The 14,407-nt window shown below is 41.8% G+C and overlaps 1 protein-coding gene across 8 annotated transcripts in view; it reads right to left on the bottom strand.

The window, feature by feature from the left end:
• The window catches only part of STARD13 (StAR related lipid transfer domain containing 13), a 269,538-nt gene that overhangs the window by 30,119 nt on the left and 225,012 nt on the right, over positions 1-14,407 (bottom strand). For all 8 annotated transcript variants that reach the window (XM_015852033.2, XM_015852032.2, XM_015852034.2 and 5 more), the window contains 3 exons: positions 9,296-9,367; positions 7,176-7,257; positions 61-124 (listed from right to left, as the gene is read on the bottom strand). In XM_015852033.2, coding sequence (XP_015707519.1) covers positions 61-124; positions 7,176-7,257; positions 9,296-9,367 — 218 coding nt within the window. The remainder of the gene's footprint in view (positions 1-60; positions 125-7,175; positions 7,258-9,295; positions 9,368-14,407) is intronic.

Below are 14,407 nucleotides of genomic sequence, written 5' to 3'. Positions count from 1 at the left end.
TTGAGAGCTGTTATCAAGAAAACTCAGGCAAAGCCAGTACATTTCACGAAGTTGCCTTACCTTTTTTCTTTGGAAGTTCACATCGAGTTTCATTGAGGCGCACTTGTTCAGTGTGTTCAGTCGTCTACAGAAGAAAGCAAATTCAACAGATTAGCTGACTCGGACTAAAGGGCATGACTTTTCCTAAGTTCAAAAGCTTTTCTCTTATCTGCCTGTAAAGTGCTAACTGCATACAACAGGCTTCAGAAAACGATACTGTTCATATTATTCCAAGCTACAAAACCACTGTGTTAAAAGGGCGTCCTAGCTTTACATTCCTTGATAGTTTTTCTATACTGCTTTTTAATTCTTAGACACTTCAGTGCTTGACAAAGGAAACTGGCATGATCAAAACACGTCTGATGTATGGGGAAATGATAAGAGAATAGGGAGGTAAACTGCTTTCTGTAGGAACATAACATAGCTGGTCTAAAATGACTGCATGTAAGTATTTGGAGATTTAGAGATTTCAGAGCACTCGTGAAAGACAAAACAAAAAGTCAGCTTTGGATTCAGTTCCTCACTTTTGGTAGTTAGTACAGCTCTTAAAAAGCTGCCACAAAGAAGAACTTTTAGCAATTAAACATTTCTTTCACAGCTGACAGTTCCTTCCCTACACGAACAGGTATCAGAGAAAGATTAGCACACATCAAAGGAAACAGATTTAACATCTTTAAGTATTTCTCTTCATTTTTGACCATAATTTCTTCATAATGATGTCACCGGGATCTCTGCAAGACTTCTGCTCTTCAGTTCCATGGCTATTCCATGAAAATAATGGGTTGAAATGACATTCTAGTAACAATGGAAAGTGAATATGTGGTAGTGTGCGTCCATGTACAGAGATGGAGCACAAGAGAACATGCTCTTTCAGTCGTGAACCTACCATGCTAAGCATCATTTCTTCATTTTCATTTATACTCAAAAGTCCAAATTCATGAAATCATCTACTTCTTAAAAGCAGAGAGTTAAATACATCAAATTGTAAACATTTTCCTCATTTAGGGCTGAAATATGAGCGGAGTGAGCGAAGCATGTGCCCTCAAAACCCTTCAGTGGGCTGCTGGTATCTCCTAAGTCTTTGCAGCAACAGCTGCCACTTGTTTCTGCACCCCAGGAAGAGGCTACAGATCTCCAGAACTGATAGCATTTGAATTATGTGTGATAAGTCACAAGGACATGTGAAAAAAACCAACACCACGTCAGTGATATAATCTCTCATACAGCACTAGAGCATTATGGCATTAGCAACCTCCTCCCTGGCACCTGTAATATCAAAAACCCTTTCAAACTGCCACTGCTTGTAAAGAATTGGCTCACCAAATGCAGATATTCCTGAAAAAAATTCCCTTGCAAAGTACCACCTGCTCATATGTAGATAAAATGCTCCTCCTTAACTCAGGGCAATAAAACCCTGACGCTACATCAGAACAGCCCTGTGCTCATCACATTAATGTGAGTATAATGAATGCACAAGCACGCCCCACACGCATGGTAGTCATGTTCTTGTAATAAATTGCAGCCTTTGTGGCTTTGTAATAGTATCTTCAACCTTCTGCCCCCAGACGCTCCTCCTCAGGGGTTACATCTGTAATTGCAAAACTCATCTTTTGCCCAAACATGGAATTTCACAACCCAAAGTTGCATTTTCTCTGGCTCCAGCTTAGCAATGTTCTATGCTTGTTTTGATAAATCTGTATATTGATACCAACTCCAAATACACAAAAGCACAGACACACATTCAAAGGACTCCAACCCGTCTTTCTATTTGTTGAACCAGCTTCCACTGAGAGGTGAACCAGAAGCTCAGACCTCAGTCCCCAACACCTCTGCATTAACTTCCCTGTGCTGGAAGAGACAAGCTTGATGTGCTGCCTGGACACCAGACCTGGCAGCCACATATCTGAATCAAACTGCTGCAGTGACTTTATATAGGATAAGCCCATCAAGTCTGCAAGAAGCACCACTAAAAGCATATCAGGAGGTCTCTACAGCGGCACCTGGATGCACTTGAACACTGCAGTGCTCTCACTCTGTGTTTCCTCTCAGTGTGAATGAGACCTGGGGATGTCCTGAGATTCTACCTGGATCTTATGGGTTGAATTTCTTTCCTCTGTCTGACAGACTGGAGATGAAGACCAGAGTGCAGCCAGATCAGGGACTGGGAAATCCTATCACAGAGTTCCTGCCATAGAATCGTTTGAGTTGGAAGGGACCTTTAAATGCCACGTGGTCCAACTCTCCTGCAATGAACAGGATTGCCTACAGCTACATCAGGTTTCACAGAGCAGTCCAGCCTGACCTTGAATGTCTCCAGGGAAGAGGCACTCACCTCTTCTCTGGAAGAGAAGACACAGAAGAAAACACTTCACATGTGGGAGCCAACACTTCTTACACTCAGTCTGATGCTGTCTGCCATCTAAAACCACCAGAGCAAGCAATGCACTTTAGGAGAAGAGTGCGAAGAAAGTGACAGCCAGCAGCTTAACACTTTGAAGAAAGTGCTGTGTTATTTCTGTAAAAAAAGGTTTTTTCTTTAGCACAGAAAGGTTCAGAAAGCTCACGGTTGAACAAACAAAACCATCCAAAGCAATTGCCTTCCTGCACGAGTCTCAGCTGAGAATTGACAGGTCAGCTCTATCCAAGCTGGTTTCATTGCTCAAATTGGAGGCTTAGAAAGCTGCAGCACTGTCCTGGCCACTTTCTAATCTGGCTTTTTTACAAGGAACTTATTTCCATCAAAAATAAAACTACTTCTTAATGGGAGCCAAGGGCTCAATCCTTAGGTTTTAAATTAGGCAATCTACAAACAATGGCTTGGTGTCTGGGGCTCTTCCAATACCATAGAAAGATTTGCCAGTGACATTAGAGAACTTATGAAATCAGATTTGTTAGCTTGCGTGTACTAACCAATTCCAATCAAAACTGAGTCTGTTTCCAACTTCTTATGCGCTGTTATGTGCCAGCAGTGGTAGAAAGCTTTTCTCATCTGCTTAAACTTGTTAGATGATTGTCAGCCAAGTCCTCAACAAATCTTTCTAAAACCAAAAAATAAAAGTCTCTATCTACAAAAGGCTGCTATTAATGTCCCAGCCAAAGTGAGAGAGGCACTACATGGGAAAAGGATGCCTGCTAAGAAAACACAAAAATCTGGACTTGAGAAAAAGGCACAAATACCACATTAAATAAACACAAGGAGAGGTGACCTATACAGAAAACAAAATCATCTAGGATGCATTTGAATGCTTGTTTGGAGAAGTCTCGCTCGCATCAGAAGACAGCTTGGAGAATATTTCCGCTATAGTAAGTACTGGTCCCTGCTAATATTATTTACAGCGTGAACACATGTGAAACATCAACAGCCATACATTGAAAAATTCCCCTTGATACAGTCATGCTTATACATCTACAAGGAATGATTCAGCGTGCTGAAAAAGGAGTCTAATGCTTATTTTAGATTCCCCCAGGAATTATCACAGCCTTGGCCTTCAAGTGCTGCAGGTGCCCTTGGTCAAGCCAGCCCATGGAAAAGCCTGAACTATCTTAGCAGATCTGAAGTAGCAGTAGACACAGATATTTAGGGCTCTGAATCCCATGCCCAGTGCTGTACTTAAACCATCTGATGGAAGCTGATCAGCTGAAGAAAATGTCTGCATTTTGCATACCATACAGCACCAAGCAGCGCTTACAAATAAACACAATCTTGAAGCAAAGATTATCTGGAAAACCTTGCTGGTAACCCATTGCCCTGCTTGAAAAGCCATCTAGATAATAGAATAATAGTTTTGAAGCAACTTGGAGCTGGATCATCCAGTCCAACCATTCATCTCTTACCAATAGCTCCCACTAAACCATGTTCCTCAACACAACATCCAGTCATTCCTTAACTTACTAACTGCACCCACAGCAATTTTAACTCAGCAGATAGTGCTGACTATACAACCACCATTTCAAACTCTAATAGTATGCTATCTCATATACAGTGACTTCTGGATTGCTAACAAAGAGATACAGGCTATGAAAAAGGAGACTGCTGGCTGTTTGGCACAGTTCAAATTTAAATGTAGGACCTTAGTATCAGACTTGTTTTTCATACTTGTTCTTTATATTCCCAGCCACTGTATTTACATGAATACAAAACATACAATATGGTTTGGCTTTTTCTTCTCACCCTCTTATCACAGTGGCCACAAAAGTTCCCAGAGCAGAGTTTGTTGCTGCTATTTTGGAAATGACATAGAAATCCAGCTATAAAATTTTCATGCCCAATTATTATTTTGGCGAGCTGACAGCGCTTGCCTGCAGATTGCATGGCAATTTTCTATTGTTCGTTACTCAATAAAATCTGAATGGAATCTCTTGATAGCAAAAGAAGATACGCCTCTAACCCAAAAGCCTCCAATTTGGGCTTTGCTCTGCCAAATTATCAAATGATATTGTAAACAGCAGGAGTGTTAGAATATCTCAAAAAGGTCACAGAAATCTTTTGCAGCAGGGAGTTACAGGCTTTCTGACTAAAGTATTACCAGCTGCTGTAAAAAACGCTCCTCTGCATTTGTGCCTCTTACCATCTTGTATATTGAATGTCACAGAAAGCTGATTAAAATGAGGTGAAGAGTCTGATTTCAGTCCAGAAGAGCAGCGAAATTCAGTGTTCAAAATTATACTCTCAGTAAAAAGGAGTACCCTACTTCGCTTACTAGCATGGCCTGAATGCACTATTAGCCAATGCAAAGGCTTGGCCATGCTCCACTTTGAAGGCAGTGGGAGTTTTGGGTGTAAGAAGAATGGAAGTTTGGCACCTAACCCGGTAATTTGTAGAATTAACAACCAACCTTTTCTTAGCTTTCTGTTTCATAAAAGCATGTCACAGCCCTCAGCTCTTGAATGATATATATTGGCATTCACCTTGTGCTAATGCCACCACAGAACAAAGCAAGGGTTGAACACTGGCCACTGTGGTCAGCCGAGTTGTGAGGAGTTACAGTGTGCTTGGAAACTTGGAAGATATGTTGGTTTAGTTGCTAATACAGTAACACAGCTTGTAGAAGGGGGAGAGGCTGACACTGTTTACTCTTTCTGGTGAACCAGAAACTTGACATTTGGCACAACTGCTTTTTATGGGTCAGTTACTCTCAGCTAAAGGTTTAGCGCTGCTGAATTACTGCAAATTAAAAGCCTGCAAACTGAAAACACAACTCTCACATCTTCACAGCCTGTATATAATACTTCTCTTTCTACCTGGCTTGTACAGAAAGAGTAATTTCCTTCCAAACTATAAACTGTTTAATGGCACTCAACAAAAATTAAAGCCAAAGAATGTTATCTTCTGAATCTAACTATCACAGAAGTTACTAGACAGTCACTAAAACCTTTATTTTATTTTCCTTTTTTCATTTTCTTTGCAGCATCACTCAATTTAGGCAAAAAAAAAGGCATTGTTGCAATCAGTAAACCTCTAGTTTTTAAAATCTCACATTTCAATAGCAGAAAAAACAAACACACACCAATTTCTAGCTTGTGTTCTACTCATGAAGAAATCATCATAAATGTAAAGCTAGGCTAATCATTTATGTCTATATGTGAGTCTACAGAATCTGAAAGAGCAAAAGGAGAGCTGTTACCACTTAGCTGAATAGGTCTTGGGTGCTTTTGATCGTAACTGAAGTATCACTATTGCTAAGTACTTTATAAAAGAACGGTTGGGGAGAGTCATAGAGCTACGCTATAACTGCCACTCACTGCTTGCTCTCATGACAACGGGACAGGCAGTGAGATCATACTTGCAATTTTGGATGGGGCTTCAATTTAGTGGGAAAAGATAGGTAGAAGAGACTTCAACTTCCTACCGCTTTCCAGTTGTTGGACTACAGCAAAGTGGTGCCAGATTAAAGCAGTGGGATGTATGTATGTGTGGGGAAAAATGTTTCTTAGGCATGGGTGTAGAAATCCTTCCCACTAGGCCATACAGAACAGCAGTTAATCAAGCTCGAAGGCATTCCTCAGGGCAATTACTGAAGGATCCAGTTGGTTTTTTTTTCCCCTGTGGATTTCTTAAACACAGAGGCTACTACAGAGATAAAACAAATATTCTGTTTCCCATAACTGTAAAACAAAAATTGGGAAGTAATTTGCAGCAAGGGAGTTTTGGGAAAGTATTTTGACAGGTATGCACAAGAATATTGTGGATCCCCCAAGAAGGACGGCATCTCCTGACCTGGAAAGATGGGTTAGAATGACTGTCTTCCAGCCCCATTTGCTATCATTGTATGAAATCCTTTCTGAGGTCCTCTGTTACATCCTCATTAATGCCTGCAAGCACAGAGCAATGTGCCATGGAACAGTGTATGTGTACTCTCTGATGACTTTAGCCACAGTTGCAGAAGGGCAAATAGAGTTTTGCTCAATATTTTGATGCTAGAGTTGTGCAAGTTTTAATAACATGTAATAAGGCCTGTTTGGTTAAGGGCCAGATGCTCCTTTGTCCTTTACTGAAGTGAAGAGCAAAAGAAACTAGCTTGAGAAGAGAGCAGAAGAAATAAGGAGGACAGAGTGTCTCTGTTAATGAGTTTTCGCAGAACTAGCACAGAATTGTTGCTTCTTAAGTCCTGGGGGCAGTACGGGTGCAAAGCAATACAGTATATTCATCACAGGCAGAGTAAAAAAAGCTAGAAAAAGAGCAAGCACAAGCCTCTGGGAAGGGCAGACTGATGAATAGTTATACTAACTACAGTGCTATAAGGTTCTGGTTCTAATTCTGTTGGTGATGCCAAAAGGAGAGTACCAAGGGAATCACATCAACATGAAAGTTATGACTGCTGCTGGAGAAAGTACTTGCAGGATTCTGTGCAATGAGGTTCTATCTTTTCAGATGTGCTTGGACACAGAGTTGTTCATATGCAACACAAGTATGACTCCTTCACTTACTCAGAATTTCCTCGTATTACTGCTGGTTCTTTGTTAAAAGTGAAGGGATTTCAAATCCGCTGGGTTTGCATCCTTCTCAGATTGTGTGTCTTCTCCAATCCTAATGATTCTGTGACTCTATGAGTCTTGTGCTAGGCTACTACACTAAAAGCAACCAACCAGTTCATGTTTTTAAATTATCACAAAAAGAAACTTTAGGTGTTATTTACCTGCAAAGTGTTTCTACAAGGTCCTTGTCAAGAAAATCATGATCTTTCTTTACTGCAGCAATGTCAATTGGAAACTGGGAGTCTACAAAAAAAGGACACAATATTAAGATGACCATTTGCTATTTAAATGAAAATAAATTGTCTACAACAAAAAAGCTTTGCATGTACTTGCTTGCTGAAATCTAGTACAACTGACTTCATTTAGGTCTGGTTCCCTTCCAGCTCTATCAGTGACCCTTTCAGTCACTTTATTATTATTTTTTCTCTTAAATGCATATCTGAGCATCCTGCGCACCAAAGAGACAGTAACATTATTTCACTTTGGCTTTAATAAGATATTAAATTGTTAGCTGGTGCCTAACACAAACAAATGAGATCAGAGAATTACCAACATGCTTTCATTATCCAACATGAGCAATAAGGTTCTCAGTTCCCATCAGAGCAACTTAATGAATTGCTGGATAGACTTTTCCCATGAAACAGGAACATTTTGAGCTTTTTGTTTTTAATACAACTCCCAACAACAACAATTTCAGACTAAGGGTTACACACGTAACAGAGATGAAAAAATGAACTGAATTATAACCCCCAATACCAGCCAAAAAGCCAGACTAGTGTTCTGGAAGCTGACATTTGTAATGAAAAGTGACATGGCTGCAACACATTAGTGGGCTCCATAACAGTGGGATGGGCTCCAGTGCGATGGCTGCACTCCAGATCGCCCTGCCATGTTTAGGCACCGCAGCGGGAAGCTGAGACACAGGGACTGCAGCCAGCATTTTCAGACACTAGTGCTTAGCATTTATATAATAGATGCCTGGAAAAATGACCTTGTTTTCAGAGAGGCCGCCTGTCTAGAGTGCATTCTGGTTGTAAGAGGGACTGTGGGAGCCCAGCATGGGTTGCATTTTGGTTGGAACATCCCTGTGAATTCAGCAGGCACTGGACTCTCCTTTCTCTGGGGATGAGGGGGAGTGAGATACTCTGATTGTAATGCAGACACAAAAGGTACTGCTGGGCACAGAGGGTAGACGTGGTAGATGGACATCTATATCACCTCTGGGTGACAGATTTATTAGTCCCACATCCTTGCTGGACTTAAGAGAGCCCACCTGGCTCCTGATGAGCTGTCTGAGCATCTGTATAGACACCGGTATAGCTGTGAGGCCCACTGGCACCAGCAGGCCCTCAGCAGGCTGTTAGGAACCACAGAGGTGTCCTCGGCACTGTGCTCCCCACCACTCCCAGCCCCACAGAGCTGGCTCTGACCCACGATGCTCCTTGGCTCCGTGCAAGGAGCTGTGCTTCCTCCAGACCCAAGCTGACCCTGGCCAGTATCCAGCGGGGCTTGGCAGAGCTTCACTTTGGCTAATAGGCCTGAGTGGGCCTGAGCTGGCTCCTGGTCTCTGGCAAGAGCAGAATAGGCAGTTTGGAAAAAATGAGGATCAGCTGCAATTTCCCCGTCAGCATTGAGCTATCGAGAGCAGAAGAGAAACATTCCCACTCCCTAAACTGCTCCTGAGCGCAGCAGCAGTGTAAACACTTGCCCTGTCCTCCAGGATGACACAACTGTGTCATCTACCCACCACAGAAGCGTACAGGAGGGGATGGAGCCATCTGCAATGAGTTAGCACTGCTGCATTTGTTCTTTTTGCTTTACAGCGAAGTGAAATGTGAAACACAGCCCAAGTGGTTCACTTCTGGTAATTCTGCAGTTTTCAAGCTTTCTTTTCAGTGAGATTGAAATTTTCAGAAACATTCAATATTTGTTGTCTTCTTTCTGAAGGTTTAAAAAGTCTTGAATAATAGTAATAAAAAATAAAATGAGAGGTAAGTATTTGGACTTTTTCTATTTTTCTATCTTTCTTTTTTCTTTTTTTTTTTTTTTCCTGCAAACCTTCAAGGTTTATACAAGCTGTATCCTCGTTTTTTTCCATGGCCTTGAGGGCAGGAATCTTACTGTTCTTTAGGCATTCATACAACTCCAGCAGCTGAGGCTTTGTGAAGCAGCCAGCCACGGCAATAATTCACTCAAATGCAGAGCTGGCTGACTGCAAGCTCTCCTGGAAAGGACCCATTGAGCTTTCAGTGCCGCGCAAACAGGAGCAAGACTGACTTACCCTCATAGAACTGAGCATACTGGGGGAATCCAGCTGCACGTAACCAGTCACACGCTTCCTTTGCTTCAATTTCTGAGGAGAAAGAGAAAAAAGAAGAGTTCATCTTTTGTTATTTTGCATTAGAAGTTCTTTAATTACAAGGAAATAGTAAAGAGACTTGGTAATAGATGCTCCCTGCTCAAAAGCATTGTTGTTACTCAGAAGTATTTTTTCATGGCATCAGAAAATAGAACCCATCAAAGAAATCCACCTGCCTCCATAGGTTTCCAGGGTTTGCACAACTGGTTGGTGCATGAAACAAGGACACTGAAGTTTTAATCACCTCCACAGGGAAGGAGAGCTGCTTGTAAGGTCTGCGGCCCTGGGTCCTACCCACCCCTATGTGCAAACTACTGGGGAGAGGTGAAGATGAAGCCAGGTAGAAATGAAACGATAGGGAACATGCTCCATGTTTTCTCCTCTTTTAACACTTCTCACAGAGAAGCCAGGAAAAGCTTTGGACAGGCCTAATGCTACAGGTGGAATGCACCTGCCTACCTATAGCCGCCTGAGCTCAATTACATTGAATCCCTCCACAGTCAATAGACAGTTACTTCTGAAGGGTGATTCATTTCACTTTGAAGCGCTGTCTCGAATAGGTGGGATAGATCACTTACAGTGCTTTCCTCTTGTGGCTGTTAACACGGGAAGGATAAACTGGTAGCTGCAGGTATGTCTATGCAGCCAGATAAAATAAAGACCATGACAGGCAGCAGCTTGCAGCACTGCACCCAGAGCACTCACTCTTCTTTCATTTTAGTCCACTTCCAAGAGTATTTGGGACTGCTTCAGTTATCTCTCTTCAAGACAAATCTTCTCTTGAGAAGGCTAGCACTAAGCAGTGTGGAGATGAATCAATTTGTCTTATTTTCTCCCTGAAGCACAGGCACAGCTTGCTCTGAACTAGCTTTCCACTTTCAAACAGCTTTCATTGCTAAGGCACTGGAACAGGCACCCAGGGAAGCAGTAGAGTCACTGTTCCTGGAGGTGTCCAAGAAATGTGCAGATGAGGCACGGAGAGGTATGGTTTAGTGGGCATGGTAAGGATGGGCTGATGGTTGGACTTTATGGTCTTAGAGGTCTTTTCTAACCTTAACGATTCTATGATGTAAACTAGCTTCTTGGAAGAGGAACCGCCAGTTGGACAAGAGATCTGTCCCTCAGGTTGGGGCTGACAGCAGGGATAGCTGAGTATGGGGGTATAGAAAAAAGCCATGCTCAAGACAGGGATATTTCTCAACCTCTGTGATAACCTGTTTATGTTGATATTACAGTCACTCAGTTTTTACCAAGAACAATTAAAAAAAGAGGAACACCCAGATCCATGTGGATTGCCAGTGAAATCTGTGCAACACTTCCTTGCCATTCAGATCTAGACCAATAATTACCACCTGACTGGTTCTGCTTTAAAAAATCAAAGTCAAAACACACACCTGCATGTCTTATTTTTGCAAAATCTAGCTGTATGTCAGCTAGGGAATGGAGTGAGTATTGAAGAAAGTAGACATTTATTTTGCTTGTTATTCAACCTGAATGAATCAGACAAGAGTTTTTGGCACATTTGCAGCTGTAAAATCTAGGCAGTCATAATATGAAACCCTAAATATAAAACAAGCAATGGAACTAGAATCAGGCACAATTGCTGTTTTGCATGTTCTGCCTTGCATGCAAAAATACCCCAGTCACAAATCTGTTTCGTACTAAAATGTTCTTTTATAGATAGGAGATGCTGACACAAATTTTTCCCCATGCAGCCCTGTTCAAATCCTCCTAATGACTTTACCCACTGAAGCTCACCATAAAACCAGCTTTGAATCCACTCTGTAGTATGTGACCCACACACCTTTTTCTGATCCTTCAAACACTGAATCACACCAGTGAATTTTGCTGTAGAAATAAAACTTTGGAATGCAAGGTCTACTTATCAAAAGCTCAATTTCCCCAAGATGATTAGACAGCCAGGAACAGCTCTGCAATGGCCACAATCATTAGCACTGCTGAATAGGATTTGCCACCAGGTCTTCATTTGCTTTGACATTAGCTCATGTCAAGGCCAAAAAACAGTGCATGAAAGTACATTCAGTTCTTAACACTGCACAAAAGAATGAACAGCTTACATAAAATGTGGCTCTCACTACTGCACATCTGTGTGCTGAAAGCACATCTCTATTATGTTCCAGTGAGGCTGAATATTTTTATTAAACACTTGCAGAAAAGACAAGTCTTTATACTTTTTCTTTTGCTTAATTCAGTGTCGTGAAACACAGACGAATCAATTCCATTTCAAAATGTATTTTACAACTCATAGCAGCTGTACGTACACTCTAGCTTCTTCTAGCCTGGAAACACAACTAACAGACTGTGGGTGACGGAGAATGCTACCATTTAATGCTCTTTTATGCTTATCATATTTCAATGGTATTTTGCAGTTGGCTGCTCAGAGGAGCTTGCTGAGGAATCTTCCTGCAGCTCAAGTGAGATTGAAAAATCTCCAGTTGCAGTGGGTGGATAATTGTAGGCAACAATCTCACCCACTCACTATTTGTTTGAGGCTACTGTTGTTTAAGGATATTGCTTTTAAAGGCTCTTTGTAACATACTGTGACCCCCTCAAACTCAAACTGATTGACACATTAACTTAAATAAGTTAAAAGACTTATTTAGGAAGAGATGAGCAGAGCACCAAAAAGACCTCACTGAAGGTGTCAATGGAGGGTTGCAGAAATATTTTTGCCCGCATTGGTCTGGTTCTGCTCCCACGTCCAGGCTAAAGCAGCTGTCAAAGCCAGACTGCAGCAGCTGTGCTGCCTTGGTGCAATCCTGCAAGCACCTGGATAACCATACGTGTTCACAGACTGTCAACTGCACAAAGAAGGGCTGTCACACATGGCTCCTAGATTTGTGCTGAATGCTTGGCAGGAGCCACAGATGTTTGCAAACCCAACCTTTGGGACTGCATCTCCTGGCTTCTTTTGGGAATTTGGGAAAGTGAAACTGTGGGGTTCTGTAACCAAAACACTGCATGCCCAGCTGATCCAATGGTGGGTTTTTGCTTATGCACTACTGTACTGTTCTACCGCCTGAAAAACAGTCATGGATAATTTTCCACTTGCTTGGGTAGCAGCTAATGACATTCATTCATTAGCGAGGCAAGGCAATAACTCACTTGCAAATACTGACATGCATCAGTATGTCTCACATAGCTGGAGTTCTAAGGGGTTTTTTTTGCTTTTAGTTGAAGCTTGGCATTAAACAAGTTACTCTTTCCATTTCTCCTTTGTACTGGTAACAATTAATAGCTGATATTCACTTCCTCAGAAGTTCCTCATTCACATTTTTAGGGAGATGCAATAATAGTTATGGAATCATTTAGATTGGAAAAGACCCTTAAGATCATCAAGACCAGCCATAATCTAACACTACCAAGTTCACCACCAAACCACATCCTTAAGCACCCACAAAGATCAGGCTGATGATGGCCTCCAGGTCCTCTCATCTACCAGCACGTGCCAGGAGGTTCATTCAAAGTCCCCTTCACACACTGACCTTCCTCACATCTTGCACCAGGGGCACCTCAGGAGCTGCCCCCTGCTTCACCCAAACCTTTCAGTGCACATATGCAATCAGTGGCTTAAAACCTCCTCCTCAATCCGACACGCCATTGGGTTTCATGTGGTATTTTTATTCCTTCAGGATTAGTTCTTAATCTTCCTGGAGGTGTCCCACTGTGTATAAAATTAAATGCGTATCAGAGACACTGATACAATAACCCAAAGCACACATGGCACAGTAGAGATTGAAGTGCAAATCTCACATCTATTTAAGATGTAAGTAGAATGAAATAAGGAAAGCAAAGCTCACACAAAAAGCCTGACAGATAGCAAGAGCGCAACTGGGATACGGCTTCAAGTCAATGTTTGGCGCTAGGTTTGCACTCATCTCCCATACAACCTGTGAATGCTCTGCCTATTCTGGAATTGAAATGGAATGGTGGATTGCAGTCTTTCTCCCAGTATTTTTCCAAACTCTTAACGAACTGCTTGAATGGTGCCTCACACCAGAAGTCTCCAGCAGTCAGCAGTTCCCTACTGGAACAACTTACCCAGCCTGCCCCCACCCTGCTGCCTCCTTCTCCTACTTCCCTCTATGACATACCAACCCTTGGCCAATCCAACAGAGATCTGTTCAACCCTCTAAGATGGCAGAAGACTAACCCCAAAATCTGGGAATGCTGTTAGATTAGCAAGCTGACCCAGCGCCTCCAAGTGTCTCAATTTAGTCCACATTAACTGCATTTTCATTAATCAAAGAAAACCAAACCACTCCAACAGCCATTTCTCACATGGAAGAACAAACTACCTAAAAATCTGTTAAGTGAAAATAACCATCAAGAGAAAAGCATGGAATTGAATTTGTTTCTGGCTTGGGCCCTTAGTATTGTCTGTATCAGTTACTACAGTTCTTTTCCTCCTCCCATCCAGACATCAGCAACTTCATTGTGTTCCAGCCTTTTGGCCACACTCCTTCTGCCTTCCCTCTATTCTTCTTTGGTGTTTGTCCTTTTTATTTCTTTTTCCCTCCTGTAATTTTAAGTTAATATTCAGATGTCCCTTCGCACAATCCAGCAGAAGAAATAGCAACAACAATAAAAAAGGTACTGAACATCATATATTGTGTTTATGTCAACCTTATGTATGACAAAATTTATTATTCAACTGTCTGTAATAAATCACTACTTATGCTCTTCTTTATTTCCCCCATCTTGCTAACCACTTAAATCTAATTTACTAGGTTTCAGATCTGCAGTGTTAGTGAAAATGATGGATCTAGTTGTTGGAAAGGAGTCCGTTTTCTTGCACAGCCATATCAGTGAGCTCCAGTGGAAGCCAGGAGCTGGTCTGTTAGGTAGAATGGGTCTCAGTTCTGCAAGCGTTGTTTGGAAGCTGAACAGTTAGGTTACAGTTCACAGTATTCGCAGCTGGTTAGTTTGTACGCTAATGTTGTACGCTAACAAAGGATCCAAATCCTTGTCTTATCCTCTCCTTCAAGACAAAGAAAACTGTTGGACAATGTC

This window comes from Coturnix japonica, chromosome 1, assembly GCF_001577835.2.
Source record: "Coturnix japonica isolate 7356 chromosome 1, Coturnix japonica 2.1, whole genome shotgun sequence".
In the NCBI taxonomy this organism is placed as follows: domain Eukaryota; kingdom Metazoa; phylum Chordata; class Aves; order Galliformes; family Phasianidae; genus Coturnix; species Coturnix japonica.
This window is presented reverse-complemented; position numbering and strand designations above follow the sequence as displayed.